This window comes from Lutjanus erythropterus, chromosome 5, assembly GCF_056507025.1.
Source record: "Lutjanus erythropterus isolate fLutEry1 chromosome 5, fLutEry1.hap2, whole genome shotgun sequence".
NCBI lineage: Eukaryota > Metazoa > Chordata > Actinopteri > Lutjaniformes > Lutjanidae > Lutjanus > Lutjanus erythropterus.
In genome coordinates this window covers 24,739,702-24,767,208 of record NC_139321.1, presented here as the reverse complement: position 1 = coordinate 24,767,208, position 27,507 = coordinate 24,739,702, and the positions used below count along the sequence as shown (strand labels likewise).

The 27,507-nt window shown below is 39.5% G+C and overlaps 1 protein-coding gene across 1 annotated transcript; it reads left to right on the top strand.

Moving 5' to 3' along the window:
• The first annotated feature begins 1,385 nt into the window (after window positions 1-1,385).
• Window positions 1,386-27,063, top strand: atp10b (ATPase phospholipid transporting 10B). The gene is made up of 21 exons (XM_084719334.1): window positions 1,386-1,939; window positions 6,191-6,395; window positions 8,000-8,085; window positions 8,391-8,497; window positions 10,470-10,601; window positions 10,847-10,974; window positions 11,182-11,434; window positions 12,597-12,796; window positions 14,686-14,853; window positions 15,524-16,067; window positions 17,099-17,199; window positions 17,285-17,411; window positions 17,522-17,706; window positions 20,618-20,885; window positions 22,310-22,386; window positions 22,470-22,595; window positions 22,687-22,887; window positions 23,022-23,102; window positions 23,235-23,339; window positions 24,437-24,624; window positions 26,248-27,063. Exons 1-21 carry the CDS (start codon window positions 1,530-1,532, stop codon window positions 26,531-26,533), a joined length of 3,978 nt encoding a protein of 1,325 aa, XP_084575460.1. The 5' UTR covers window positions 1,386-1,529; the 3' UTR covers window positions 26,534-27,063.
• The last annotated feature ends 444 nt before the right edge of the window (window positions 27,064-27,507 follow it).

Here is a 27,507-nt window from a genome sequence, read left to right as displayed (position 1 = left end):
GTTTTCGTTTTTACTTTACTTCTCGATTTATTGCTTAGTTGTTTGATCTATAAAATGTTATAAAATGTTGAAAAATGTTGATCAGTGTTTCCCAAAGCCCAAATGTCTTGTTTTGCAACCCAAAGATATTCAATTTATTGTCAGGTAGGACTAAAGAAACCAGCAAATATTCACAATTTCTTTTTTTTTTCTTTAAAAAATATTTAAACACATTAATCCATTTTCATAATCGTTGGTGGTTAATTTAATAGTCAGTTTATAATCAATTAATGATTGTTTAATCAGTTAATCTTTGCAGTTCTAGATATTTGTTTAAAATGTAGGGAGTAATAGTAAAGGTGTAAAAATGATAAGCTGTCACAAAAATAAATACTCAAGTTACAAGTCAAACTCTTCTTAAGTGCAGTAACAAAGTATTTGTACTTTGTTACTTCCCACATCTGCGAATCTGAAACTTTTACATGCATCTGCTCTGTTAAAGTGTCAACAAATCTTTTAAGCCCACCTTTCAGGCTTCTGTAGCTGACCTTTGACCTCTCAGTGATCAGTGTCTTAAATGCACCAATGAAGAATCATACTAATTATTATCTTCAGTGAACAAGAAAAAGGTCCTCAGTGTCTGTAAACTGTATATTTTCCATCTGTGTACTCCTGAATGGGGTGTGTAAGTTCCTGCTGTGCTCATTCACACGCCGCAGACTCTTCATATATGTTTGCCCCGAGCAGTCGCTGCGCTCTGCTCGGTGTTGTGTTGTCAGTTCAGATCTCCTTATGACCCACTGCACCAATTTTCTGCTCTGCAAATATTAGACTGTCAGCTCATTTGAGGGCTTTGTCTTGTGCTGTCTGTTATTGTGTGACTTTAGTGTTTTAAACGGATAGTTTGGAGTCACAGAGGGCACACAATTACACAAACCAACTGACGTATTGAGACAGTGGTAGACTCGCAGCTCCTGTCTGTAATTTTGCCTTTTGAGTTCGGTTGATTTGGAGACAGCCATATGTAGCTTATATAACCGTAGTTTCCCATCAGAAAAAGCTGTCTGACCACAAAGTGGGGAAAGTATTCTAAATATTCTAAATATAGCTTGCACATGAACCAAAAGGTCTTTTAGGTCAACCTTTTTAGGTGGCTAAAATACTTGGTACTCCTCTCTGCTTCTCTAATCTAGGGGACTGTCTAGTAATTGACTAACTATTGATAAGTACTTCACACAAGCCCACATCAAATAATCCAAACTATCCCTCTAAAATGAGCTGAGTCACTGAAGCACTCACACCTAAATTTCTGAACAGCTCCGGTGGGAGGAATGAAAACACACCTGTCAATGAAAGGGGCGGACTCAAAGGAGGTGTGCTGTCACTTGTTTTAACCTGACATCAGGCCACAGACACACACTCACACACAGATTCAGCCAAGGAGAGGATGGCCCGAGGAGAGTCCTTTTAAGTTTTGGGTGCAGTAAGTATTGAGAGGATGGGACGGCAAAGTTGGTGAGAAGAGGAAAAGAAACACAGATAGAGCAGCCATGACGTGGAGGAGCCCTCTGGCCCTGGTGAGGGAGGCTCTGAGAGGTCAGAGGGCGCGGGAGAAGGACCTGCGCAACTTGGTGTCCAATCTGCCTTATGAGGGCCTGGAGAAAGGGCAGCAACCCAATCGATACTTCCCCGGCAACGCCATCAAGACCACCAAATATACTCTCCTCTTCTTCATCCCCATGAACCTCTTTGAGCAGTTTCACCGTCTGGCCAACATCTACTTCGTGGGCCTGGCTATTCTGAACTTTGTCCCTGTGGTGAACGCCTTCCAGCCTGAGGTCGCTCTGATCCCCATCTGTGTCATCCTGGCTCTGACGGCGCTGAAGGACGCCTGGGAGGACTTCAGGAGGTACCAGTCGGACAGGAAGCTCAACAACACTCCGTGCTTCATCTACAGCAGGTAAATGACTCAAAGCCAAACCTGCTCTGAATATAGACACGGAGCGTTGCACTGTTCACGCCTGATGTGGCAAGTGGAAACACTCATGGTGCATTAATGGCACCTCCACATCTGTGTTTATCACTTTTATCAAACACCTTGTTGTCTGTGGGAAAATGTAGATGTGTGTGTGCGTGTGTGTGTGTGTGTGTGTTTTACCTCCTCTGCATTTCAGCTCCCTGTGAGAATTTGACTTAGAAATAGAAAATGTGTGGGAGATTATTCCTTTTTTGAAGAGCCTCACAACAATATCTCTCACCATCGCATTGTGCACATTTGATGAAATCCTCATCTGGGTGTTGCGTCAGCAAAGACAGTAAGGTTAGCGGTTATCTATTTTTAAATTACTAATGAAAAATTAATAATTCACAAAGGAGGACAAACACTGTCATTTTCAGCCCTTTCTCCGCTGTGATTGTGAGTAGGAGGAGGAGAAAGAGGAGGAGGAGGGGATGTGGATTTCCTCTGAATATGATGTGAGACTTGAAGCTCCTCCAATGATGAATCTTCACAGATTCAACCTCTGGAAAGGTTTATCATTAACCAGCAGTCGCTTGTAGGGCTCTTGTGTGGACAGAATTTCCTCTTTGGTTATTTAGGTTAGCTCAACAACACTGCATGTGGTATTACTGCCATTATGTTTTTTGTTACTCCATTTATGATAAAAGAAGTAATTTGATTAAGTAAATGTAACATTATCAGTGGGTCTTACCTCTCTGTGGGGTGACCAGATGTCCAAAAAAAATTCAGGGCTGTCCTGAACTGCAAGATACTGTCTCGAATCCTGAATCCCATCCTGTTTTTCCCAAAAATTAACTGTTGCAGTGACAGATAATCTGAACAACATATGAATCCATAAAAATATCTTGATCGAAACGCTTATGCAGGCTCTAATTCATGTTGTTTATATTAAAAATGTCATAATATTGTTGATTGGTGACAAGAATATCTACAAAATGTGCTTGTAGGCTCTTACAGCTTCATGACAATCTTATCTTCCGAAAAAATGCTTAAAATTAGTGTAAAACACCTGTCACCAGTGTGTAATGATGTGTGCATCTTGTTAACACTGTATTTCATAGCATCCCCAGATTCTGTAAGTGATTACATACTATACTGAGAAAGCTAGCTGCTTTGTGTTAGTCATAGTAACATAATGTTGTAAATGAATTCCTGCAGTGTGACCATTTCGTTTTTTGCACATAGCTATATCATCAGCTCCACGGCATGTCTATCAAGTAAATTAACACACAGCATGAAACACACACATACATGGGTGATGAGAATGACAGAGCAGCTTCCATACAACAACAAAGCTAACGCAGCCCACACTGCAGTTTGAACCACCACGACTCTTGTTCTTTATTTAGCCTCAAATCAGGCTTAACAGTCACACAGTTTCTCTTGACTGACCCTTAATGTTACAACATTAGTCCAACATTGCCCCAGCCTGAAGTAGTAGCTATACTAGCCTAGCAACATGCTAACATCAAGTACAATAGGTTAACCTACAAAATAAACACTATAACAACATCAAACATGGCAAAACTTGGGTATCAATCCATCCTTGAGCTTGAATTGTTACCAGCCCTTGTACTGATTGCTGAACTAATTAATTTTTTGCAGTATGTAAATTCTGCCAGAAGTTACAGCAGTTAGCTAGCATGGGCTAGGTAACGCACTGTTACCTTGAATAAATAAACAGATTTCTCTGCATATAAAAATTGATGGAAACATTTGAGACAATGTAGGTACACAACTCAACAAAACACATCCATTGTTTTTTTTTTTTTTACATTTTATTGTGAAAAACTGAAAAAATATGAAATATGAACAATGTGGTTGTTGCGATTGCGCACCATCCCCTACATTGCTGGCTTGCAGTATTTCAAAATACAGTTACTGCGGCAGCCCTAGTTACTTGCTTTCAAATTTCCCAAGAAGTGCAGCCTCAGCTGGGGGAAAAGCTGGCCATTGTAAGTGTGTGTGTTTGTTTGTGTTCATACTTGTGTGTGTAGTGATAGGGTCCAGGTGGCCTTAGTGCAGACTCCAGACACAGCATTTCAAACACTTCGGAGAACACACCAGTCCCTCTGGGCCTGTTAGTGGACACTAGTCATCCCGACCTCACACGACCAGATAAACAGCAGTTGAATCATGGTGAGCAGGCTCTCGTGGCTCTCTCATGGTGAGCTGGGTGGGAATGCTAAAGCTCCATTTTGGTCTTGTAAAGATTAGAACAGCATTGATTAACTGAGATTTCTTTGAAGTATACAAATTATTCCAGAAGAAGCTCAAGAATAAATTTCAGGCTTCCACACGCTTCTTATTTTGCTCTGTTGAGGTGAGCTGCTATCCATCTTTGCAGTGCAACATTGAATGCAGTCAGATGAGAAAGATTTAACTTTAATTCACCGCATCTTTACATGTGTGCATCTTTTTTTCCCATCACCCTTCAACTGCATGTTGTTTTCACAGAGGTGTGAAGTGTGTGTGTTTGAGCATGACATGTCTTATCTTCAGGGTCATCCTATCTATCACCTGCACTCAAATGTACCAGACACAAAGACGTTAATAATGCCGACTGAAACACCAAACTCATGTTATAATATTGTTAAACATGTCTATTTTTATTGCCTATAAAACCAGTCGCCACGTGTCACAGGATGTTCCTGTCTGCTGTGTTCATTTCATCTACATATTTTATGATTGTGACTCATATCACACCTATTATCAAACCAAACAGGTCACTTTATCCTTGAAGAATTGTTTTCTCTGCGACATGCTCCACATTCTGAGGTTTTATCACAAAGACTCATCAGGTAGCAAAATTTACAATAGCAGCAGTTTTATTTTTTATCACTTTAAAGATCAAGAATGTGTTAAACTTGAATGAAAGACAGAGTTAGATGACAAGATTGATACCACTCGTCTATCTGTCTGTGAAGTATGAACCTACAGTAGGAAGCCAGTTAGCTTAGCTTAGCATAAAGACTGCAAACAGGGGTAAACAGCTAGCCTGGTTCAGTATAAAGGTAACAAAATCCATCTAGCAGCAACTCTAAATCTCACCAATTAACACGCGTCTTTCATGTCTCCATACAAAAAACAGGGTGTAAGGTGTACTGTCACTGGAAAGTTTACTGATTAAGATGAACATGAAGGATTTTGTTACAATATGATGGTGCCAGGCTTACCGTTTTCCTGTTTCTGGTCTTAGCCCACTGCTAAACCAAGCCAACTGGCTTCTGGCTTTAGTTTCATATTTACTTTACAGGCATGAGGGTGATATTAGGTTCTATCAGTCTCAGCATGAAAGTAAATAAGCATTTCCTAAAATTCTTATTTAGTCTATGTTTCATGGATTTATCATTGGAACATGAGAAAGGCTTCTGTGTTCCCAGGGTCCTACAGTATGTTCTCCAGCTCTATACAGCTCATAATTGGTTATGGTTATCGGTTTAGATCGTAGACAGTAGGACCCTGACACAGACAGGCCTACGCTCCCCTTGTGAACATGTGAGATGTGAGAATACATGAGGGTCACACCTTTAAAGAAACGAACCTCCCAGAGCTGTAAACTGTTAATTAGGATGCCTGACATAAAGTAAGGTTGCAGAAAGCTTTCCTGACAAGACGGATTATTTGCACAACCTGGTAGGCTGAGTAAAATCTAAACACAACATACCAAAAAAACATAATCCCACCCTTCTTGGCTTTGTTCAAGGTGAGGTGTGGTGTTATGTGGCAGCCACTCAATCAGGTCCTACATGCAGGGCAGCATACCTGCAGCTCTCTGTCATTGATGGTTAGCCAGCTTGAAGCGCAGGTTCAAAACATAATCATGTTGCTGTCTGGGAAGTCTCCAACCCTGGGAACAACCTCAGGTCGTACGGGTTGCCTTCCTCTAAAAGTTTCCTTATTCTAAAACACACAAGACACATCTGGGCTGCTCTCCAAAAACAACAGCATTGATTTTTCATTTGGATGTGTTGTTTATTCCCTAACTTAAGCATCTGCTGTGATTTATCCATAAGGATTGAGTCAATATTACATTTGATTGCATAAACATAGACAAAATACGCCCACTATGCCAACATTGCAGTCAATATATGTGACAAAAAAATCAATGTAAGAACCACCCCGGGACTTGTGTCTCTTTATAAAAAATAATCTGTAATGACAGTTGGTATCTGACATGTCTGATTTCAGGAAAGAGAAACAGTTTGTGGAGAGGCGTTGGAAGGATGTGCGAGTGGGAGACTTTGTAAGGGTGGTTTGTAATGAGATCGTCCCTGCAGACCTCCTGCTCCTGCACACCTCAGACCGCAGTGGTGTGTGTCACATAGAGACGGCCAACCTGGACGGAGAGACCAACCTGAAGCAGCGGAGGGCATTGACTGGCCTCTGCATCTCGGTGAGGTTTACCTACTTTCAGTGGTGTAGACTCGAGTCACATGACTTAGACTCGAGTCACACTTGAGACACAAATGTGATTAATATAGACTTGACTTAACAAAATCAAAATAAATGTGACTTGGACTGGGTATTAGCTGTAAATAGCTATTAAGAGTCAGAACTAACAAACCATTGACAGCCACTATCAGACTCACTGTGTACACAGAGAAATACTGGAAACACAGACAGTCCGCTGGAATTTTGACAGCCACTATAGGTATATTTGTGGCTATTTTTGAAAAAGTTTCTGTGTTGTATTTGTGTTGCTTGGCAAATGCTAATGCAAGAGCTGAGGTATTTTCCTGTGCTTGTCTGTCTGAGGTGTACATAGCCATAGCTCTGCTGTTTCTCATCATCAAAAACAAATGCAGTCTGGTTGTGCTTCTACAATCATAGAAAAAATACAAAGCAAAAGTTTAGAAAAAAAACTGGTGTAAACTCCTGAGAGTGATGAGTTTCAATCAGCATATATTTGAAAATGAGCACTATTTCAGAGACACTTACTCAGGAGCAGAGATGGAAAGAAGTGGCCATCCAACGCTGATTAGAGAGTATTAACATTTCTTTTTTTTAAATATAAATCTTGTTATGTGAAGCAGTCCCAAAGGATCAGCTCTGTCTTAGCATTGGCCTTGTAAGGCTCAGGATGATTTTAAACAGGATGCGATGTTTTGACTAATTTTCAACCCATGAAATGCAGATTTTTTTTTATTATTAAGAAATGCCAATATTGACACCAGCATTGATGTGCTCCATGTTTACAATTTGTTTAAGTGTGCAGTATCGCTTTAATTTTCCTTCATTTCCACTAACATTCACGCTATTCGTTCTCAGCAACTTAACTCCCTGATCCAACAGCAGCCAATCGAGTGGCAGGATTCCACGTTGCTGAGCTCCAATTGGAAAAGGATATGTCAAAGATAACTTTGTTTGCATAGAAAATCTATGTGGTGGTCATCAAAAAAACAAACAAAACAGAAACAAAATGCAGTATGTAAAAGATGCGGGTCAAAATTTACAGTCAGAGATGCAACAATTTCCAACAATATTCAAGGTTGAGGCTATGTTGGTAGAAAGACATTACATTTGGTGAAGAACACTTGTTAAGTACTTAAAACTCAGAGCTTAAGACATGGGACTTGACTTGGCAGTTGACTCGGGACATGATTGCAGACTTGAGACTTACTTACCCACCTTTGCCTACTGCTTCTGGATTTCGTTTCTTTCCTGTCTTTCAGTTTTCTTCACTGTCTTATCCCTCTGCACCGCCTCACCTTCCCCCCCTCCTTGTGATTATGATTTAACACACATTAACAGAACAGCTGTGACCTTCCCTGACATCACTTACTGGAAGTCTGCAGTAACTGTAACATGTAATTAGAACATGTCAAAGTCAGTAATGACAGGCAGAAAACATTTACCTGTTGGATCACATACCTTAAGTTCATAATTATTTTTGGACCACAGTTGTCTCAATAAATCTTAATGTCAGCCTGGAAGTACAGGTTCAGAAAGTTTCCATTGATCCCTGTAATGATGTTTATACCTCCTCTCATTTCCCAGGATCCTGAATTTGAACCTGAAAGCTTCGACAGCCTTGTGGTGTGTGAAAAGCCCAACAACAATCTGAATCATTTCAAGTGTTATGCGTGAGTATCAAATACACAGATCATAAAGATTCCCCAAACAGTTTCTTTGAGCCTTTCAGAGCAGTCGAGCAAACCTAATTCCAGCCCACTTGCTGCACTTTCTGATGCCACCAGAGGCATTATTGGGGCCGTAATAGAGTATAATCGATTTCCTCGGGCACCACAGCTCTTACAGCCAGTCTACCCATGCTGTCCAGCTATGGCCATAAAGCAGGAGAATTGCTAATGGGGAATATATAAGCAATAATGAATATCTAACACAATCTGACAGTACAAAGGAGGTTTCTCACTTTCTCCTGTTGCAGAGAGAAACCTGATAAGGAGAAGGTGGGCGCCGGAATAGAGAGTCTGCTGCTGCGAGGCTGCACAGTGAGAAACACGGACCATGCTGTTGGCTTTGTGGTGTACACAGGTATATTCTCCAATTGCTCAGCTGCTTCACTGCTTTGACCTTCAGCTTTTAGTGTTTTTGTTGTCCAGGTCCATAGACAGGACTTAAGAAATACTGAGGTCATGAGTCTACATTAAATTAAAAAATTCAATGTGCTACGATCAATATTTGCATATTTAGTCTAGAGGTAATGTATGTGCTGCTGTCTTGACCAGGACTCCCTGGAAAAAAAACTATATATTATTATTATTATTATTATTATTATTATCATTATTATTATTATTATTATTATCATCATCATCATAATTTTATCTCCCTACATTTTAATCTGCTGAAAGGCTTACTCATTATGGTGGAGAATTAGTTTAATTTTAAAGGAGCATATGTAAGAATGTTAAATGTGAAGAAATAACAGTTTTGACATTATGTCAAAGATGTCTATGTATTGTGCTGCAGAGATATCTACTGAAGTTAGAATGCTAACCAGCTAGCTCTGGGTTGGCCAGTCTCGTAATACCACTTTGTACCTCAAGAAGCAATAGTTAGACATGTAAACACTAACACAACTGCTGCAGGTAGCAGTTTAGTCAAAAAAGGCACATCGGTATTTTTAGCTTAAATGCTAATGTCAGCATGCTAACAAAAACAATGCTAAAATTCTGATGTTTAGCAGTTGTAGTGTTAGCAATATTCACCTTATTAGTTTAGCATGTTAGCATACTAACATTTGCTAACTAGCACTTAACACCAAGTACAGCTGAGGCTGATGGGAATGTCATTAGTTTTCAAGTAACTGGTCATAAACCAAAGTATTGGACGAATTCAATTTTCCATCTGATAATGGCGCAAAGTCATTATAATGATATACCTTCTAGTAACACATTTTGTGTTAATCCAATCCATATTTTCAAACCGCCAAACCAAGATTCATAACTACACCACATGCACTCACACGTATGTGCTTATACACGTCACTAGTTTTCATCACAGTTATGTCAGCGGCTATTGTTCATCCCAAACACACCTTTAAACACCGTGGATGCCATCAGCGCAGCACTTTTGTTGCCGAGTACGTAACAAAGGATGCAGTAAGTCTTCTGAAACTCTTAAGAAAAGACAGACTTCCCATTACATACTGACAGGTTCTGTCAAAGAGAGACACAAACGTCACAGCCTGTGACGCCTGCCTGTGATTCATAGGCTTGCAACAGCCTTGACAACGTCACATTGATTGATTGACTCACAGACAAACAAATCAGTTGTTGAATTCAGACGCGTGGTGCATTGTATTGCATTCTTTATATTTCTATATTTGGATAGGGGTGGGACAGAACATGATCAACTGTTTAAGTCTGTGTAAGTGCTGAAAACAAGTATTAATACTTTAATTGTGGTGAAAACCAGGACATTTTGGTGTTTTACATATTAGTCAGGACTCAGGACACCCAGCTTGAAATGAGGACAATCCCAGACAAACTGGGATGTCTGGTCATCATAGTCAAACCATTGAGTAGCTGATGCGGTATTTCACAGGATAACTTGCAGGTGTTGTGAGAGGATAAGTCAGGGTGCCATCAAAGTTAGTAAAATTCACACACTAGGAATCACAAATGTCTTTTATTTAATAAAAATTTCTAACTGTTGAGTCAGTCCGATCCAAAGTGTTAGACTGAGCAAACAGCAGGCAGACTGACATTGCAATGTCCACATCCACTAGATAGCACGGTTTAAAATATCAGAATCAGTCACAAAAACATCTGTATATTGTGTGTAATGAAAGAAACACTCCATGTCACAAAAAACCCACGACTTTTCAGGAATAGAAAAACATGACCTCAGTTTCCTCAGTGTCCTCAGCCCTGTTTCTTGTCCTCGCATTAACTAAAGCACAGGTTTTAAGATATAATAATCATTTTCAATTTCCCTTGGTGTTCACTGATCATATGGAGTGTCTGTCGCTAACTGAAGCAACACTTCTCATTCCATCTTTAAGGCCATGAAACCAAGTCCATGCTGAACAACAACGGGCCAAGATACAAGCGCAGCAAACTAGAGCGGAAGCTGAACATAGACGTCATCTTCTGCGTCATTCTCCTCTTCGCCATGTGTCTCGTCGGAGCAGTAGGTCAGTGATGAATTACATAACTTAACCATAAAATCACTATGCAGACTGGTTCATGATTAATGCTTTAACATTCATGAGGCGACGTTTAATTTCCAATAATAATAAATAAAAAACTCACTTTGGCCACCGGCCGAAACACATCGCAGGAGAAGAGTGAGGAGTGAGGGGAAGGTGTGGTGCCAAAAATAGCTTCCCTCCCTGTGCGACAGTCGGTGTGATTAATCCCCCTGTCCTCACACATGCAGGTCACTACTTATGGCTGCAGTCGCTGCCCGGTGTGCCCCCTTACCTGGTCGCCGACCACAACGGTCACCTGGACAGTCCTAGTCTGTCTGGCTTCTACATGTTCTTCACCATGATCATCCTGCTGCAGGTGGAGGAGACTGACTGTGTGTATGAACGAGAGCATTTAGTGTGTCTCAAACAAGTCTTAAAATAATCAAACTCAATTTCTCTCCTCATTATCCTCCACTTTCTGTCATCTCTTGCCCACTTTCTTCTCATCTTTTCATCTATTTCTCTGATCCCTTTTTTTTTCGGTCTCTCCTCTCTGTATTTTCTTTTTTCTCCTCCTCTTCAGGTCCTGATTCCCATCTCCCTCTACGTGTCCATCGAGCTGGTGAAGATTGGTCAGATCTTCTTCATCACTAATGACATCGATCTGTTCGATGAGGAGACAGACAGCCGCATGCAGTGCAAGTCCCTGAACATCACAGAGGACCTGGGACAGATTGAGTACATCTTCTCAGACAAGACTGGCACCCTGACTGAGAACAAGATGGTGTTTCGCAGATGCTCCATCATGGGCACCGAGTACCCACACAAAGAAAATGGTAATCCTCCACATTGTGCAGTTTTATATCAACAAAATGACCCGTTACAGCACTTTTCACTGTTTCTCACACTCTATATGTATTTATATATACATTTGTGAAATATGACAATCAGCTTTCAACCAGATCTATTACCAGTTTTATTCTAGGGATAATATGAGCATATTTGATGGTTTATCATTTAAACTTTAATCAATTGTAAAAGAAATTTGAGATTCATGGGACCCATTAGCACAATCCCGGAAGAAACCAGAGAATAAATCCTTACCTAAAAAGTGAGCCTACATGGTCAAAATTTCCACAGGTCATCAGTTCATCACAGGATACCTGGGAAACTTAGAAATGAATTACACATTTGACACACAGCTGATAGAAGAGCATAAAAACAATGACATGTTAGCATGCTTGCTAAAAGGATGTTGAAACTATAATATGTAACATTTCTGCATTGAAATGTTTGAAAACGCTAGACAAATTTTATATATTGTGTTGATTACATTTTCCCAAATGTTTCCAGCAATGTTCAAACAGAGAAATCCATAATGCATTTCTAGGTAACGGCATGTGTCCTGTTACCTGTTGCTAGCTAGTTGCTAGTTGCTATAACTTTTTTGTTATCAACTTTTTTATTGATATAAAGTGAAAAACATACAAACATACAAATATGAATTGTTAATGTATATTTTTCATAATAGTTCATAAGAAAATAAGAAATGCTGCCAGGCAGCCAGCCAGTCACTTTTGACTGCGAAATTCAGTTCAGCTTTTGCTTTTAACGTGGCACCCCAAGATTTTCAGGGGCCCCATCTGGTCATCCCTATTAAAACTTACCTCAGTACCTCCATAGTGTTTCAGTCTCTCAGGGCCACTCACCTGGCTATAGACTTAGTCATTATTAATTAATACATATGTTTTGATTCTCAGCTATTTAAAAATACATATTAAGATTATTGTGCATCCTAGCTTGAATCTGATCTGATCAATCTTATATAATTCTTCATGTATTTTGGCTTATTTAAGGGTTAAGAGTCTTTCCTTCTACCAGGGTGAGCTTGTCTAATTTGGGTCTTTAAAGTCTGTTGACAGTGCAGCTGTGGTTAAGGGATCAACATTTGAAGGTGACCTTACATATAGAACATATACATACTGTATGTATTCGCAGCCATCCGCCTAGCTGTCCTTGAAGAACCAGATTCAGAGGAGGATGTCATCTTCAACCAGCGGCCACGACCTGCAAAGACTGGATGGTCCTTGGATACCGAGGACACTAACCCTGAGGACAAGCAACATCACCATGGTAGCCGGCGCAAGAGCAAGGTAGCAGGAAATGCCCCAAGCGATGTGGCCTTCAGCAGTCCACTGGTAAGATGTTCGCTCAGTCAGGAAGAAAAGGCAGATATTTAATTCAGAGTGAGGCGGGTTTGGCTTGTCTTGATATTATAATGCAGTCAACGTAGGGTCACAGGAAGGCTCATAATCATGACACAGCAACACAAATAAATGGCTCAAAATCAAACAACAGTGCATTTTTATAGTATGACTTGGCCAACTACAGTCAAACCCAATGTAGCGAGATGGGACGGCTACTGAGACGCCTTGTCTTACCACTCTGCACTTGTCCTGGGTATCAGCACTCAATACCTTTAAACTATCGACTGAAATAACCGAGTACCAAGTAGAATTGAAACAGTCAAATGATACTTGCATTCAATTCTTTTGGTGCCCAGATCTAGCAAAAATGTGTATTTATATGGTTTTGCTCGCAGCCAATCAGCCAAGGGAAATTTCCTTATTTAGTTTATGACGATATCTTGCCGATGCACATGACAAAAACATATTACCTCACTGATTTTTATGAAATTTAGTGGAAGGGTGTAGAATGGGCCCAGAAAGAACCCTTTAAATTTTGGAGTGGATCTAAATTATAAATTATTTTTCACTTCTGTTAACATTGCAAGCTGTGGTAGTGGGCGTTGGCAGAGGTCTGCACTCACCAAGTAGTAGTAGTTAAACATACAAGGAGTTTTTGACGGGTTATGAAACAGTCTCATTGTAATACTGATGCCTCTATATGATCTTCAAAAGTAAACAACACTATCAGAGAAGACTGGCTACTTCTACCCACTTATTAAAGTTGGCCAGCAGGTTGGATTCTTCTTAAAATCAGATGAAATCATTTATGGCATACAGACCAGAAGAGCCGGAGTTTATTTTCCCTGGCAAAGTTATAGTGAGTTGTACCATAGCCAGTTAAAAAGAAGTTGTGTGTGCAGGAATTAGTGAGTGAGTGATGACTGGTATTACAGCTTGTCTGTAGCTATTCACTAATACTACTGAACTGAGCCAAATTTTTCTTGTGTGTGTGATTAAGATTTATTTAAAAAAAATCTTTTATAACTTGTATGTTTTTATGTTATGGCCAAGAACACCTTCTTGAGAACCTGGACATCTAGTAAACACAATATCTCAAGAATGTCTTGAGTGTATAAATAGTGAATAAATTATGGGGTTACCGCTACTGACGGGTGAAATATGTCCAGTCTACTGACTCATAGTTTTGAACTTTTAACTTATGCCCAGATTCAAAAATGGATGCCCTCTCTTAAATTTGTTCTATGTCTACGCACTCAAAAGATCTCAGACTGCCATTTGTTTACCTAAATCTCACCTATCTTCGTGTCAAAAGGCCTCGTGGTCCCAGTCCCTGCTGCAGATGGCCGAGCTGCTAGGTGTCAGTGATGAGCACATCCATTTTGGCTCGGAATTGCCCCTGTGTCTGTGATGGGACATATGGTCATGCTGAGCGTCACTTGGCACAGACTGTGGATGTCACATAAACTGTAAACGTGCACTATAGATTAGTCATCGTCGTCTTGATATACAGTAGCTCTGAGTCTATTTTTGTCCGCAGGGCAAAGAGCAGAGGCCTGGAGATGCAGGCGGAGACACAAAAAGTCTTGTGTTTATTCCAGCAAGGCAGCCCAGAGCCCATCTTTGGTTTTCCTCATGCTGTGTGTCTAACAGAGTGGAATATTTGCTTGAATGAAGACTTCCTTCCTTCCTTCCTTCCTCGTGTCCTTATTGTAATCTTTCCTTGTACCTGGGCAAACAAAACTGGATGAAAAGGTTAAAAGCTAAAAACTTTTTTCAAATCCTGTCATGTCAAATCAGAGAAAGCTGAGTGTAAGCAAGAAACAGCCTATCAACATGAGCTTTTAATTAAAAAACTGATTAACTTTTTACTCCAACAGGAAACTGAGGTGATTCCAGACAGGAAGCTGCTTCAGCAGATTAGCAGGGCAGAGAGCAGCAGCAGCAGCAGCAGCAGCCGGAAGATAGATCCTTACCTGGACTTTTTTCTGGCTCTTGCCATTTGCAACACGGTGGTGGTTTCCATGGCAACAGCTCAGAGACAGAGGGTGAGTTTTGACTGCGACTGTGGATGGGAAGTAGAGATGGAGGGCAGAGTCAAGAGAGGAAAAATGGATGCAGGATTTGTTTTCTCAGTGTGCAAACTTATAAGACAATGGCACACTTTTCATCTCGAAAACTATTGATTGCCTTATTATTATTCTATGGTTATTACCAATCTATAAACCTGCCATCCAATTATTTGACTGCAGCAAAATCTAAAAGTTAATCAGTAAAACACACAACAATGAAGTTTATATTCCTCTTATTAACCTAAAAAAGATTTATCCTACTTTTGAAAGTTTTCTTAAATTGTTTAGCTGTAAGTTTCTGTTCTTTCATCAGTGGTCAGTAATAATTTTCTCTCATCTTTAAAGCCCCAATTGTAAAGATTCTGAGTCCTAAATTAGCCACATAGTAAAGGGAGATTTGCAGGGGCAATCAGGGTTGCATTTATTAATTTTAGTGCTCGCTGCTCCTGACTGTGCTGTTCTGAGGTCTGGCAGATGGGAGAAATATGTGGGATTTCCCTTGAGTTTGTAAGTAAAGGCAAAAGCATGAAAAGAAACAGAGTGGAAATGGATGACAAGGTTTTTAAGAGTTTTATGCGTTATCACCATATGGAGGTCTGGGTAATATAAAAACACAATATGAAAAACAAATTTCTATTTTCCTCAGGTGAGAGGGTTTTCACACCCCTGTGAAACGAATAGCCCACTGGATACTTTGTCCAACCTGGCGAAAATGCCTGGCTCTCTTCGTTGTATTTTCACCTCCTGGCAGCATAAGCCTAAGAGAAATCGCACCATCTCAGTGGACTCAGTTGTAGAGGAGGACCATTTTAACCCTCCTGCAAAAACAGAAGGGTCTGGAGACATTGGCGGACTCCAGACATGTTCGCTCTATGCTCCAAACCAGGGCGACAACCCTGCAACGTCCTTAGATAACCTGAGCTATGAGGCTGAGAGTCCAGATGAGGCAGCCCTGGTGCATGCCGCCAAGGCATATGGCTTCACTCTGCTGGCCCGCACCCCTGACAGTGTGACGGTGAGGCTTCCGTCTGGGGAGGACCTGGTGTTTGAGGTGCTGGAAACCTTGACCTTTGACTCTGTGAGAAAGAGGATGTCTATTTTGGTGCGACACCCAATCACCAAAGAGAATGTGCTGTACACTAAAGGTGCAGACTACGCCATCATGGAGCTACTTGGGACACCGTATGCAGGTATGTGTGGGTCGGTTATTTAGTCTAACTAGCAATTGATGTTCTGTCATGGCTGATAGGATAGGGACAGCTGCAACATGTTGGTAGCTAGTATTTTTCAACATAAACAAGTCCCTGTAGGCTACTTAAAGGACTTGTTCACCTGGTCTAGTCCAAATAGTCTCTGAGTAGCTGAAAGAAATGCAAAAAGGGTTGCAACCATCCCCAGTTTCCCCTATTGTTGTGTTCCAGGTCGCAGGTCATGTAAACATAGAGAATCTAAGAAACCCAGAAGGAAATCGAACCATATTTCAACCTAAAACAACATGTTTGATAACTACAATGAGATAATAGCTAACATTAGCATTTGGCCACTTCCTAGCCATTTGATACTGTCACACTATATGGTAGGAAATATGTAGATTAATTTTTATATCAACGCATAGATATCATTTAGATATCAAAGCATAACACGTTTATTTAAGAATAACAGTAAAACACACTGGATATAATGAAGCTTGTGATGCATGTTAACTGTCTTGTTGAAATATGTAAGCTAAGTAGCTAAAACAAGGTTACTGGTATCTTAGTTTATAACAAAATAGCAGTCTGATCTTACATTTTCCTTATTATATTCAGAATACTTTTGTGCTGGATTAGGATCTGTAGACACCACACAGAAATATGTGTTCTAGGGACCAAAATATCACATAATGTTAATGACTCAACCAGAACATTTCTGAGGTTGGGTGAAAAGACAATTAATTAAGACATTAACGGTAGCTAAGAATGCAAGCTTCATTACACACAATGCATTTTACTTCCAGGGTTAGTGTTGAATAAACATGCCAAAGATGTGTGTTGATATTTCATAATTAATGTACATCTTTCCTATTGAATTGTGTAATAATATCAAATGGTACTATTAGCTAAGAAGTGTTTGAATGTTAATGTTAGCTGTTGTGTGTATATATATATATATATATATATATATATATATATATATATATATATATATATATATATATATATATCTGTCATCTTATTTTCAGAACATCACAGTGGGATTCAGAAGAATATAGCAGCAGATACTCAGCATCACCTCGACTGCTATGCTAAAGACGGGCTGCGTACGCTTTGTTTCACAAAGAAGGTGCATAATCAGATATTTTGATATTTATAAGCATCATTTTCTTACACTGGATGAGCTCTGTTTCATCTTTTTGTCTGTGCTGCAGGTTGTGAGTGACAAGGCGTATGAAAACTGGTCAGTGAACAGACAGAGAGCTCTGGCTGCTATAGACAACAGAGAGGAGCTTATTATGGACACTGCTGTGCAGCTGGAGACAAACCTCTCCCTGCTAGGTAACATACATCAACCCTACAAACATCCTTCCTAATAAACACTTGAAAAACATACTGTATGATGGGCTGTGTCTGAATCATGTCTGACTTTGATATGTGTCCTCATGCAGGGGCAACGGGCATTGAAGACCGTCTGCAGGAGAGTGTCCCAGACACCATTGTGGCACTGCGGGAGGCAGGGATCCAGGTGTGGGTGCTGACTGGTGACAAGCCGGAGACAGCTGTCAACATTGGCTATGCCTGCAGGCTACTGGAAGAGGAGGACCTGGTGATTAACATGAGCTGCAAAAACAAGGTGAGGAGGCCGTTGTCTGTTGGCTGTTTGACTCAGACCTGCTTCTCTTTACTGCTTATATGAAATGATAAATGGTGCTACATCTCTGATTCATTTCATAAACTCAAGTATAATTTGTTTTTATATGTCAAACATGAAATGAAAATGTTTTTTTTGAGGGTAAAGCCAATACCAGTATTAGGGTAGAGTAGGGTAAAGGGGAAAAAAAGATATATCAGCAGATTTTCTTTTTACAAACTATAATATACAAAATACAGAAAACACACAAAAACAGACATTTTTGCAAAGATCGCTTGAAAGTGGTTAACACACGTGACAAAGATATTTACTGTACTAAAGGCAGGATATTTCACAGTTTAACAATTAACTCTTTTGTCTGAAATGATATCAGGACACTGAAACATTAAACTTTTACTGGTAGTTTTAGTAATTGTAAATAACTATGTTTTAAAGTTTAAAAGTTTTCATATATGTATATAGAGATATATTGGTCGGCCTCTAGCAGAGATATAAAATGGGTTGTTTAATGTATGGGGATTGGTTCAAGTGTCTGTGATCACCAGATAGTCTGTGCAAAGGGGCTTAAGAGATCATGCAAACAAGGGGGAGAGAGGCAACCCTGACCATATATTATTATATTACTTCCCAACTTCAATTACAGGTCGATTTATTTCTTGGTTTGAACACAAATATATGCCTGAAATTTTTATCCACAAACTGGGATGAATGTAGCTTTAAAATGAATGAATCAGAAAGTAAAAAGAGTAAGATAACAGGTAAGACCTGGAGCATTAGAAGCTAACAACCACCACAAAAAGGCCAAACTGAACATTGGCCTTTTTAAACAGATTAAGGCGAGGCGCAATTTAAATTTCACACATCACATACAGCTTGTTTCAGAGGGCAGCGTCAAGTTTTTTTCTGATGGTTGCTCATGACAAGTCGCGTGTTTTCCAAGCGGTAAGTTCAGCAGGTTTTGCCTGTGAGCTTGTCTCCCTCCAATTTAAATGGGCAAACCTTTTTGACCACTTTAACATTTCAACTAAAGGTCAAACCTTCACATTTTCACCCGAGAAAGATAAGATGTCATGTGTGGGCTCTGCTTCTCTGAGGTCATTAAAGCTGTGGTAGCACGGGAGTGAGCCCTTCATAACAACCTGACCATGTCTAATCATCCCCGGCCTCAAATAGACCGAAATTACCTGTCGGCTCTAACGGATACACAGGGAGCTTTCTGGAACAAAGGGACTGCTGCGCTCCGCTCAGACGGGACTAGTCGTTGATGATGAATGGAGCGAGATACCCCCAATACAATATCTGCTGCTTTCGTATCTAATTACCAGTCTAATATTCAACACTCAGAGGAAATACCCCTCTGCTCATGATCCAGCATGGAGGCGTATTGGTAATGAACTATTTTTACCACTGTAACTCGATGACCACCTGAGGGATGCATTCCCACAGTCATCACCCTACCACACCTAATGAAATTTAGACAGCGTTAGATAGATGAAAACAGCATGTGACCCAATTCTTTTCATCATCATGTCGGCTTTCCTTTTGGCTAAGAGGCTAGAGTTATTTACACACAACAATGATGAGTCTGATGGGACCGGAGCCTCGTAATTGCTTATAATCAGACATCATGAACATGACTCAACAGCAAAGTGTTTCTTTCACCAGCATGTATCAATTTCTGCGCGGAGGAAAAGTCTGCCTTCAATATTGTACCTTGTTTTTATGTTATGTATTTTATTTTTCATTTTTGATACTTTCGGATGTCACATCACAGTTGCAACCTATCCTCTTTCGTTTCCCGCCTATGTATTTTACGTTCTGAGAATGTCCCCAGTGGTGTAAAGGATGTCACCTTATAATGTTCCCACAAAGTTCCCAGATGGTTGTGATGTGTTCTTTCAAAGGTAGGGGGCTGATTTTTGGGGAACTTTCAGGGAATATTCAGGACTTTCTCTGAGCATTTAGGGCAGGGCTGTCAAACTCAATTTCATCCTGGGCCCCATCAGCATTATGGTTGCTTGTAAATGTAAGGCTATATAAATATATCTACTATGACATATTTCCCTCTGCATTCAGTTATCACGATCAACGTGTGGATAACAAAATCATGATGTGTTCTGGGACATGTACAACTTCAGGGCTGTAGGGTCACTTTTTCGCACATAGCACTGGTGCTACAGAAGTTGAAAGTTTAGTAGTATTGGCCACAAAAAAGTAGCATGAATATATACCATCTGTTAGCATCTCTGTAAACCACCAAAACTAGTTAATGACTGCCAAACAAGCTTGAGCCTTGAGAAAGACATTAAGATTGCAGGGATACCTCTTATATATACAACACATTCCTACACTTCTACTACACATTTTTAATAGTAGTACAAAAAAGTCCAGTAAATATCTTTCATCATACATGAAATATTATTGATATTAAATTAGTATTTGATCATACAGTATAAATCTGATCTCATTACGGATCATTACAGAAGGTCCCCAGAACGTCCCTTCCTACACCACACCTCACCACAGACTTCCTTGGGTGCAGATCAATCTAAGTAAATCAAACTTTGTAATCAGGCTGAAAGTACATATTATACTGTATTATATTTGACTAATCAATTAATCATAAGGTAAAATGTCAGAAACTGGTAAAAAAAAAAAAAAAAAAAGAGCACATCCTGTATTTCCTATAGCCAAACCATCCAAAAGACAAAGTTTTTTAGTTTACTATTACGAGATACCAAGAAAAGCAGGAAATCTTCATATTTGAGAAGCTGGAACTAACATATGTTTGGTATTTTTTATTGAAAAATGACATGAATTATTTAATTGTAACTGTTTCAGCTCTAACAACAATGTAAAACCTTAAAAATAAGCAGGAGATGTTGTTTTCCAGCTCACATGCACATCCATCCTGGACTGCACACTGGAGGAGGTGAGGAGGTACAGCGCAGACCCTCGTAATGTGGATACGACGCCGGACATCTCTCTGGTGATCGATGGACGCACCCTGACCATGGCCCTGTCGTCAGACCTGCAGGACCGCTTTGTGGAGCTGGCGAAGCAATGCCGCTCTGTGCTCTGCTGTAGAGTCACACCCTTACAGAAGAGCAGGGTGGTGAAGGTGGTCAGGGAGAAACTCAAGGTCATGACCCTCGCTATTGGTAAGAGACTTTTCACGTAAATCCAAATAACATTTATCTGGGAGTTTTAATTTGACTTCTATGCAAAACTCTATCAAAGGAAAGCAGTTCTGTAAATGAAGAGTTAATTTTCAAAAACAGATACTTCAGTTTTTCTTTGTTTTGCTTAATCATCAGGTTTTTGTTTAGTGCACTCAAACAGGTGTTGCATTGTTTTGATAACATATCTTCCTCTTTTTAAAATTTCCATAAGTCATGTTTTGTTTATTGTGTACTCAGGGAAATATCAAATTAACTCCTCAAATACAGTGAACAATTAAAAAAACTGTATAGAACTGAAGTGAGAAACAAACAGAAACAAGCACATCAGATGTTTGTGTCAGTCTTTGAGCTTAATTACCACACAATGTTACTCAAACATCACATTATGTCCCTCTGAGAGGCCATGGTGAGTCAAATTAAGTAATGACACTTTTACTGCTGGGTGTCTGAAGATATTGAAAATATTGGAATCTCTGGATACAATAGATTGATTTTGCTTTTTTCTTTTTTGCAATTAAAAGTGAATCTATTTTCATGAATTAAATCAGGATGCAAAGTTTTCTCACTTCTGGGTTTACTTCCTGGGTGTGTGACCCACTGAATATGAACAGAGGTGTTTCTGTCAGCTCTTCCCACTTGGTCCATGGATTTTACATTGTGACTCTCAGCTCTGGGAAATATAAAACCTCCATGGATCTGAAATTCTCAATAGAAAGGGTTATTGATGGCCTTGTTTGCAGTTTGATCTCAACAGTTTTACTGACATCTCTTTTATAATAGTGGCTTCTGGAGAAAACACTTTTTGTGCCACAGATGAATTTTTCACTGTAATGCTGTGAGTTGGCGACTGGGAAAAAATTTGATGGAAGGCTGAGAGGTGATGCACTGTCTAGGTTTTCTTAATATACTTGTGCAATTAAACAAACAGTACATTTATTAGAACACAAGGATACACACAGTGTGTTTTGGTGAGTAACAGTGAATATACAGTAAATTACAGGAAAACTCCACGGGGCACCTTTAAGTGGCATTTTGCAGAGACATCTAAGATGTTTGGTGTTAAATCATAATGACGTTAGAGTTAATTAGGGTTCTGAAAAATCAAACAAAATACTGTTTATTATATATATAATATGTTTGAAATTGTGACATGTTTTAAAGGCATGATATGCAGCATTTTCCAAAAAAGTAATGTATAGAATCACATAAACATAATCCCTTTAATCATCACTTATGACCCATGATAAGTGTGTTGTGGTGGCTTTATTTTCTCATTATTTTGCTGTGCTCAGGATGTTGGAATTTTACGTCTTGACATCATAACTCTCAAAGTCAATGCGTCTGAATACATTTTAACCCGTAACTGTTGTTAAACTTATCTCATATTCACTCTGTGGCTTCAGGTGATGGTGCAAATGATGTCAACATGATCCAAGCAGCTGATATTGGCATTGGGATATCCGGTCAGGAGGGCATGCAGGTCTGAACTGAGGTCTTTAGTTTTAAAAAAATTTGTTGTTTCTAGTTCTTCTCTCACTGTCTAAAACTCTTTATTGTCTGCAGGCGGTCATGGCCAGTGATTTTGCTATATCTCGTTTCAAACACCTGAAAAAACTCCTCCTGGTTCATGGACACTGGTGCTACACTCGATTGGCCAACATGATCATTTACTTCTTCTATAAGAATGTGGTGAGTGTCGTGTATCTGCTGTCTGAATTAACACATTGCCTGGATTTCTTTTCATTTCGTTTAATCGTCTACTATTTAAAATGCCTCCCAGGCCTACGTGAACCTGCTGTTCTGGTATCAGTTCTTCTGCGGCTTCTCTGGCACTGCCATGATCGACTACTGGCTGTTGATTTTCTTCAACCTCTTCTTCACCTCTGCACCGCCCATCATGTTTGGGATCATGGACAAAGACGTTTCTGCAGAGATGCTGCTCGGCGTTCCTGAGCTGTACAGGACCGGACAGGGTGCAGGGGTCAGTGATGCTACCAAACTATAGAGCAAAAAAGAAAAACAATCAAATCAGCAGCTACAAGCACAGAATACTTTGATTAGTTTGTGTATTTTTGTGTATTTAAACTTGTGTTTAAAACACGTGTGTTTGTTTAGGAATACAGTTTTACAACTTTCTGGGTTTCCATGCTCGATGCCTTCTACCAGAGTCTGGTTTGCTTCTTTATTCCGTACTTGGTAAGATAAACATTTGAATTCTCTGTCTTTGATTACACATTGTGTAAAGTTGCATCTGTCAGGGTGCATCCTGTAAGTTACCAGTTATTTTACTGGTTCACTCATGTCTGTCTAAAATGTTTTTCCGCCCAGGCTTACCAGGATTCAGACATTGATGTTTTTACCTTTGGAACTCCTTTGAACACAATTTCTTTATTTACCATCCTGCTGCATCTGTCAATAGAGATCAAAGCCTGGGTGAGTGCTGAGCTGATGGATATCTATTTCTAGATATAATCACCGCACACTTCCAGTGAGCCAGAACTCTTATCATTTGATTTCAGTCAGTGTGCATTTGAAACTAATACACCTAACAATTAATTACCTACTGTAGCATCTAGAGACTGGTTATGTAACATATATATTAACATTATTTACATTAAAGGGATAGTTTGGATTATTTGCAGTGTATGTTGTATGAGGTATTTAACAATAGTCAGTGTGTTTGCTACAGTAGATGCCAGTCAACACGCCTCTAGTTTGGAGAAACAGAGGAGCACCAGCAGGGAAGTTTAGCAATGTTGTGGACAGGGTCATCAACAAAGCATATTTTAAACATATTTCAGCCACTTGGAAAATTCTAACCTAAAAGAATCGACATCAGTTCAAGTGTACGTTATAAGTAGCATATTTTCACCGTTTCATCTTGCCTGCAGACAGCCCTGTCAGAAGGGAAACTGCTGTTATGTAAACCAAATATCGCTTCATCTCGCTTAACCAGACTCCACCGGCAAAATCAGTAAGTTTACCTTGCAGTGCGTGGAAGTTGCTGACTTACCACTGCCTCGATCTGTTAGTTTGCTTGTGTCATTGTGAGACTTTGGTGAATCCAAACTAACCTTTTAAAGCACCAAAGTCACACAACGACACAAACAGCCTGACCAATTGAGGCAGAAGTAGATGAGCAACTCCTGTGCTCTGTGAGGTAAAATTATTTATGTTGCCAACAGACTGGTAATGGTTGAGTGAGAGAGCAATGGCTTATTCAGTGGAAGTTTCCACTAAGAAAAGGTAAGGATGACAGGTTAAAATATATTATAATACAGTGTACACTTAAAATATCTCCTAAATATAGCGTACACATAAACTGATTGATTGGCTTTTGTAGATGGGCCTTTTGCAGCTTCCTGTACCAGTGATATACTGACTATCAAGTACCTCATAGAGCCCTGCTTAAAATAATCCAAACTATCCCTTTCATCCACTGCTATTTTAAATGCATTCACTGACAATTACCTTTTATGACTGATGGAATTCTTATCAATACATTGTTGTTTTATGTATTTGTGTTGCAGACGGTGGTTCACTGGCTGATCATTCTGGGCAGTGTGGCGCTGTACTTTATTGTGACACTCGCCTATAGCGGCATCTGCATCACCTGTAACCCTCCATCCAACCCGTACTGGATCCTTCAGAGCCAGATGGCCGACCCCATGTTCTACCTTATCTGCATCATCACCACTGTGGTGGCCCTGCTGCCCAGGTACCCTCAGTGCATCCTCCCCGTCTGTCACTCTGCGCGGGGGGGGGGGGGGGGGGGGGGGGTAATTTAATGTGCCCTTGTCATCATTACAAAGTAGTCACTAGTAGTCAAGTCAAGTAGTCAAGTCACTCACATTTTTCTTATTTTCACTCTGCTTTTATTTCCTGTTACATGTACAGTTCAATTATAAAAAAAAAATGTGGACAAATAGTTTTCACTCTTACATCCACAGAAGCCAATACATATATAATTAAATATATGTGTGTGTGTATTTTTATACATATATATGGTATATTATCAATACCTACCATAAAAAATACTCATGTATGTATGTATATACATACTATATATATTAACTTGTATGTCATTGAGTTCAATTTAAATGTACAGAAAATAATAAAGTGGCATTACAGTGTACTTACAAGAAGTGTATGTTATTGTAAATATATTTTAAATTGTAAATTAGTGTACCTTTAAAAACTATACTCAATTACAAATGATCATTTTATATTACTATTATTATTAATTATTTTAAGTCACTTTAATACACTCTTAGTATGCTTTATTAAAGTGTACTTTCATTTCACTTCATTAGAAATGTATTCTTACAAAGTATACTTAGAAAAAGTGCACACCAGTATTTAAAATCTGTGCTTCAGTGTACTTTGTACAAGTATCACAACAAGGTAAACTTTAATTTAATTAGTCAGTCATGTATGTACTTGAAGCTGTTACACATTAGCACATAAAAGTACAGTGAATACACTTAAACTTGTGATTTTCTACAATTTAATTTCAACTAAAACATGCTGAGTAGAAAATTAGTTGTATACTGATGATCAGTCTGACTCCAAGTGCACTCAAGTGTGCTAAACCACTAATATACTTATATAATAGTAAACTTACTTTTATTTTCCCCTGGGTTCATTTGCTATAACAATGAAAATATAACAATAAAAATAGTAATAAACATGTAATGATGCAGTCCTTTAGATCTTAACTCTCTGAGTGTAGAACAATTCAATGGATGTAAAATTATGATCATCTCAAATTGCTTTACACTTTAGGTATATTTTAATGCTAAAAGTGTTGTACAAAATTTTACATGCATGACTTTTACTTGTAGCACAATATTTCTACACTGTGGTATTACTATGTTTTACTTTATTAAATCTCCACAACAAGGCCATTGATATCCTATGATGAGGGATCATAAGAAAACATTGCTAATTTTTATGTGTCACAAGCCCAAAAGGTCATAAACCACTTCCACCTCTGTTTAAACTCAGTCAACCTTATAATTATATTTTTTATGTTTTTTTTTTTTTTTGGTTTTGTTTTGTTTTGGGGTTTTTTGGAGTATGTGTATTTGACTCGCTCAGATCATTAACTGTGATGTAATTGTGAGGTTGTTGTGGTGCATAGACAGTCGAGGCGGATTTGTAATTAAATAATGTTAATTGTGAAGTTCAGGAAACGACTGCACCGTGCACGGCTCGCTCTTCCTCCCCGTTGCTGATGCGTCTGAAAGTGCTGATATTTAGAGGGAATGCTCTGATTTACATCAAAGGGCCGCATATTTTTCACTGGCCTACTTTCTCACCACCACGCTCTCTCCCCCAGGTACATGTTTCACGTGCTGAAGAACTCTATCGCCCCCTCCCCACTCATGCAAGCCAGGCATCTGGACCGGCTGGACCCCGCCACAAGGAGGCAGTTGATCAAGGAGTGGAGGAGCTTCAGGGGCGGAGGGCAAGTCAGACGCTCCAGGCTGTCTACCCCGCCCTCCCCAACCCTGGAGACCCCTGTGGACATTTATCCCCAGTCTCCTACTACCTCTGATATCGTGGGGGATGAATTCATGCTGAATGTCATCACAGAAAACTATCAGAGGCCTTTGCACACATGAGAAACAGACACTTGAAGGATTATTTATTCTGAAAATTGTAAATATTATGAACTCACTCATTTTGGAGGGGATGGGACGTTCTTACACAAACGCAATCAGGGAGAAATGCTCTTCCTCTCTAAGCTTGTGACAAATCATCGATTGGAGTGATGATGAGTTCATTTTGTCATAAACTGTGTGACAAAAAGCATGTAGGGCCTCTCTCCTCCTTACTCCGCTCATAACAAGCTCCCATAGTGAACACATAAGCCTGTTACTTTCCTGATGGGTTTTCAGAGCACAGTGGTAACCCAATTAGTCATGCCACCCACCCCTCCAAAACGTGGCACTTTTCCAGAACAAAATGCTTAGCTAGTTTAATATATTCCTCTCACCTAGATACCCTAAACAGTCACAATGCATCCTGTCACTGAGGCAAACACACGTGTGTGGTTTACAAATGTTTTTAAAGGCTGGGCCTGTCTCTAATTCTGTGTATTTTTTTGTATATCTATACAATTTGCTGTGGAAATACATGTATAAACAATCTACATTTGTTTCCCCTCAGAGTGTGTGAATGTGTGTGTGTGAAAATTTAAATTCAGAAGAATCAGAAGAAGAAAAGGCTTCCAAGCTACAAAGTCGGGTGCTTTTTTTATGGAAATGGAGAGTGCACAAGCCGAATCCACTTGTAAAAAGGGCTGAGTTATCATTGGCGTACTTCAGTCTACAGTAGCAGCTCTGCTTATATAAGGTCCCATCGCCTCCAGTTAGATCACTGCTGCTCTCTAGTGTTGTGAACGAGGAGCTGCAGAAAGGTCAAATGGGACAAAGTCAGAAAAACTGACATTAAAAAATCTGGCTCAGTTGTGTTATAGTCTTACAGTCACAAGGACGTATAACATGCTATTTAATTTAACAACATTTTATTGAGAATAAACAGCCATTACAATGAAGCAGACTTGAGCAAACCAGTCACTGCTGCAATAAACATA